At 44.3% G+C, this 5,574-nt stretch overlaps 1 protein-coding gene across 4 annotated transcripts in view; it reads right to left on the bottom strand.

Annotated features, from left to right (window-relative positions):
• Positions 1–1,496: 1,496 nt before the first annotated feature.
• Positions 1,497–5,574, bottom strand: part of stx3b (syntaxin 3b) — a 30,123-nt gene continuing 26,045 nt past the window's right edge. For 3 of the 4 annotated variants that reach the window (XR_008810402.1, XM_056282455.1, XM_056282462.1), the window contains exon 10: positions 2,103–4,775. Coding sequence is in view for 3 of the 4 variants with exons in the window: in XM_056282455.1 (XP_056138430.1) it covers positions 4,698–4,775 (78 nt within the window). In the remaining variant the exon portion in view is untranslated. Of the gene's footprint in view, positions 1,575–2,102; positions 4,776–5,574 lie in introns of those variants that run through there. The other variant, XM_056282477.1, reaches the window with a different exon arrangement.

Here is a 5,574-nt window from a genome sequence, read left to right as displayed (position 1 = left end):
TTTCAGCTGGTCACAAAACACACACACACACACGCACGCACGTACTCACACGCGAGCGCGCGCACACTCACACACAGACACACGCCCGAGCGCTCACGACCCGCCCCCTATTTACGCTGCTGACCAATAATAGACGGAAGATTAGCATAATTCCATTCTAATTGGACAGAATACCTGCTATTAAAAGTATATATGAATATTCAACAAAGTGTTGCGCTTGCTTCGGTCTTTACTGGCAATGGAGAGTTCACCGTTTACTGTCATGCACTCCTTCCCTCACAGCTGTGTGCCTAATTACACCCGGCGACCACGGAGCAGCGAAACGAATTCACCTTACTTGAAACCACACCCCACGTGTTGTCCATGACATGACCCAGGCTATTTGGGTGAAGATCCGCGAGGTGGGAATAACGCTGCTCGCACAAGAAAGATCATCTCGTCAGACAGAGATTGACCCACACTAAATATACAGGATACGGGAGGATAGACTACATATTGCAGTGATGCATTTTGTACAACTGGAGATGTCTTTGGGGTGTATTGGTACTTGCACATCATTATCGACCGGAACATAATGTTGAGCAAAAACTCTGCCTCCCAACACAAATGAGACGAGGTTTCATTCATGCCATAAACCGCTGTGTAAAAACACAACCTATAATCCTCAAACAAGATGTGACACGTACAATACATAAGACAACGCACACAAATCTTTTATTACATAACGGGCTTTACTGCGCTGACCCACAAAGTCACTGAATGAGAGACAACCGCTATGGCAGTAAAGACCATCATCACAGCCAGTTCAGCAGTGCAGAAACATACTGACATTTCATACATAAACACCGCATGAAAACCACACAAGCGATTCATTAAGATTATGAGAGAAAATATAATCAAAAAAAATTGTTGCCCGGAAGAAGAAAAAAAAAGATAGTGACCAGAAAGTACAGCTATATCTATGCAGTGGACGATCGTTCAGCTCAAACAGCACAGTTTCAAATGGATGGAAACATACTGAAGATTACACAGACAAGAGAGAAATCGCATACAAGGAATTTATTAGTCAACACTAAAAATCCACCATTCGTAAACGTTTACAATATCCGTCGCCGCCAGGGGGCGCCAGCGGTCCAACGTTTGGTGGGATAAAGTAATTGACCTCGGTCCATCTGGCTCACACACATTGAAGCGCATTTTGAGTAGTCATTGGAGACATTTATTAGCTAGGACACATTTTCAAACACTTTCATGTAACAAGGAGACCAACGGGATAAGACTTCCAGGATAAACGTCATCATTTTTTTTATTACTTTTTTATTTAAAGTACGGCCAAGGGAAAACGGGAAGCACTCCATTCATCAAGTTCTTGGAGAAACTCAGTCCTCCTAGGAAATAAAAGAAACAATACAGAGTGAAATTTTATATATTTAACAAAACACAAGTTGCTTTCATAATGGTAATTACTGGTGTTGGTTTTTACCTGTTCCAAACCTTTATGAGAAGAAGCTGTATAAGTAGGAGAACCCAACGATCCCAATGATGGCACAGCACAACATGATCATCATCTTTTTCTGTCGATGTAATGGAGAATGAAAAGGGTTTCAGAGACTTGACTTGAACACGTGAGCCTGTATGGAAGCGTATTGACATTTATGGCCTGCAGGCAAATAATGACGTATGCCATCTAGTTGGAGGAAATGACTGAACAATAGGAGAACAAGGGGTCAGAGAGGGAGGGGTGTGTGTTTTCATGTGAGTGAGAGAGAGCGAGAGAGAGCGAGAGCGAGAGCGAGAGAGAGAGAGAGAAAGGGTGAGAGTGAACTTACCCTCTCTCCCATGCATCTGCACCACCATCGTTTAACAGGTCCCAACACTGCCATCAGTTTTCACTACAGCAAAAGCCCATGTACAGCAAAAACCCATCAACCCCCGTTAAAATGAACAAACCGCTCAGCTTGACTATAACATGGAGTCATTCAAATACTGGGGAACTGTTAAATATTTACCCTTTCTTACTCGCAAAGCCGGTGGAAAAACCAAACAAAAGAACTTGCAGCCCAGTCATTGAAAAATACAACATAAAAGCTTTTATTCTTTCATTGAAATCTTTGGCACCATAATTTACATTCAAAAAATTCAAAACAGTCTTCATGGATTACATTTTTCCATCTTTTACCCATGTAAGCCCTCGCAGCTGGCTAATGTGATGTAAACTACTAGCTTTGTCTGGGGGCATTTGATTGGACCAGTCTCATGGTAGCAACCCAAGAACAGAATGTATGGTCCAGACCAGTCTGAGGGATGAAGGGCCTTATCTGAAATTATTTTCTTAGAATAAACGATTAATGGGAGGAGTCAGGCTCCATATTTAACACCATTTAGACGCCTTGTTCAGACTGCTGGAAAATCGGATTTCTCAAGACAGACTGTTCACACTATTGTGATCAGATCGGATGAACAAGTGATCCGATCGGATGTGTGTGTCCAGACATCAACAATCTATCTGCATGGGTTGCTGTGGTAACAACATAGGTGTGAGTAACTATATGCTGGTGATGCGGTTTACCAATAAGGAAGCATGAGAAATAGACAGCCATCAATCTCACTCTCCAAACAATCGCTCTGTCAAGTCGTGGTGCAGAACTCCTCCGTCGCACCAGACAAACTCTGCAACGGAGGAGGCTGGTATACATTGTGATGTTCCCTGCAAGCTGTCATGGTGGGCACTCTGGATTTGACGTTGTTGTGTGTCGTGTTGCGAGTGACGCAAAAGACAGTTTGAAATCCGATTTGTGCGGCCAGAGCGTCCGGACTGAGATGCTTCTGTAGAAATCTGATTGGAGTCGCATTTCAAACCACCTCCAAATGTGGTTTGAATCCGATTTGCAAAAATCACATTTCATGTGATTTGGGTTTTGGTTTTTTTTGTTGCTTTCCGGACTTTCTAAAATCAATCTGGATATGCCAAAAAAAAAGAAAAGGATTTGGGTTGGCAGTCTGAACGAGGCTCTAAAATGATGTTGGGTGCATTTTTTGTCATGCCCTTGGTCTATCATACTCAGACAGAGTGAGTATATGGATATCGTCAAGGCACTGGGTTATACGATAGTGGTAGGTCATGTCATCCCAGATGCCATTTAAGAATCATCCATGAATACACAGTTGGGGAAGGAGACACTGGAATAAGGCCACAATTGTTAGCAGCAGGAGGCTAGATAACCACTTGGCCACTGTGGATAGGGGGACTGCTATTCTCACAGCTACTGCTTATATGTGGACAACAGCCTATTAAGATGATGATGGTGATTGCAAGGGTTTTGTATGTCAACACAGAGCTGAATATTCATCAAAAGGGATCATAAGATCTGTCACGGAAGAGAGCCGACCCCAGAAAGCTTGGACAATTTGAGGCTGGCGTTTCCCCTCAGCTGAACCGCTTTGTGTGCTGATCATCAAAACGTGTCAGCGGCGGCATCAAAAAGCATTAAAAATACACATGAACGAGCTAGGCACTCATGGGAAACAGGCAATTGACTAGCTACGCTAACCATCTCATCTACTCTTGCGGTGTGAAAGTCTGCAGACTGTGGAGAAGGTCACATGGGTGTCAAACACAACGGCTACCATCATGGCAGGCTCATGTTCATTAAGTTTGCAACCGTTTTCAATGTGAGTCAGGAGCGAGCATGCATCCTCAAACCTTTTCCTTTTTTTTTTTTTGTTTCCTCTTGCTCCACCTCTGCATCTGCTAGAATCACCGCTCATTACATATAAAAATCGAAACTACTGAGATTTTTAAACTCAAGGATCATAGATGAGAGGAGTCCGCTGTTCCCCTCCCAAGTTGGTGAACTCAACAGCGTTCAGCCAATGATGCATTAACATACGTGACCATCTAAGTTAATCATACAAAGACATGTCTTCAATCTGAAAGTGCTTGGATGCTCCCCACCCACCCACCAATGAAATCCCCTATCTGTGGAAAATAGCTAGCTTTACATCGTAAAATGTGTCAAGGCTCAATGGCAAGAATTAATGGCAGCAATGGGGTTTCACAACATTGACTGACTAAACATTGCAATCAAATGAACAACTTCATGTACACATCACATTAGACACTGAAATGTTGCAGCTGAAATGTTTTAAATTGTTGTGTGATAGTCTTTTTTTTTGTGTGTGTGTGAGTTTTACAAAATTCCCTTTTTCTTTCCCTTTCAAATGAGAGACAACAGGTACTGTCCCTTGTCTGGTTTTGATGCTTGATCTGGCAGCAGAGTGAGTCCTCAACCCCTCAAATCCATTTTGGGGGGGCGGGGGGCGGCGGAGGGGTGTCAAACCAGCCCAGCCTGAACCTAAAGGACAGATGTGGAAGCATCGGACAGTCTGACTGTATTGGTAGGTGGCCCTGTCAAGGTACCTTTCCATGAGAAGTCCCGCTCTTCTATTGCTCCTCTATGTTATCAGTCAGATGTGCCCCCCGGGGCATTTTCTATTCATCAGACCCCCCCCCCCCCATGGCATTTCTTGAACAGATGTTCAACTGAGGGTGAGGAATGCTTACATCCATACGGCGTTGAGGAATTCAGTCTTTTCCCTTTCTATCCCCGAGGGACAGCTGATGAACGGAGTGATTGGTAATGAGATGATGATTTTCAGGGGGAGAGAGAGAGGGAGGGAGAGAGAGCGAGGTCCTTCTATAATGTCTGGGTAAGGATGACGATGAGGAGGATGGCGGCGATAACGGCACAGACCACGCCGATGATGATCAACTTCTACAGTGAGAGGGAGAGAAAGGAACACAAAGAGGCCAAACATCAGCGCTCCTGTCAAGAGGGCATGCGAAGACTGAATGTACCCCAGACACCAAACACTGACCCCCGACCCCTGCACCTGCTACTAGAACTGCTTTTGTTTGTTCAGTACTTCACCAGAGTCGAGTACCAAAGCGTGAAGAAACACACCCAAGATCTAAAATGCACACAAACACACCCCATTAAAAGCCAACAGAAGAGGGACAGAGAATGTATGTGTACAAATATACCCACACACACACACACACACACACACACCCACACCCACACCCACACCCACACACACACACACAATGAGGCGAAAGGAATGCAAACCGTTCTCCAAAGCCACTTCTACATCCAACACCTATGACGGGGCAGCACAGTTAAACCGGTCCAGAAGTTACTCACCCCTCACTCTCCTGCTACTCAAATAGCACATTATTGCTGGGTCAATCCAACCGACAACCCCACAATCAGTGCTATTAAGGCCAGCAAGATCAACACTGCCACCACTATTATCACCACTTTCTGTTGGGAACAACCGAGTGCATACTGATCAAGAGCATCCTCAAATCATACAGGCAAATGGATGTAGCACACATTATCACTGCCTTTGGTAAGCGTAACAACGCAACATGTGTGCGTTACCCATTACTAAACCCTAGGCCATGAATACGCTCTCTCGACAAAAGAAGAGTGTTGACTGACTACAGCTGCCATAGTAAACGAGTACAATGGTTCATCTCCACTTTTGCTGCCATACAGTAACCCTAACAAG

The sequence above is a fragment of the Lampris incognitus genome, chromosome 1 (genome assembly GCF_029633865.1).
Source record: "Lampris incognitus isolate fLamInc1 chromosome 1, fLamInc1.hap2, whole genome shotgun sequence".
Taxonomy (NCBI): domain Eukaryota; kingdom Metazoa; phylum Chordata; class Actinopteri; order Lampriformes; family Lampridae; genus Lampris; species Lampris incognitus.
Note: the sequence above shows the minus strand (reverse complement) of the source record. Positions and strands in the feature narration are given on the sequence as shown.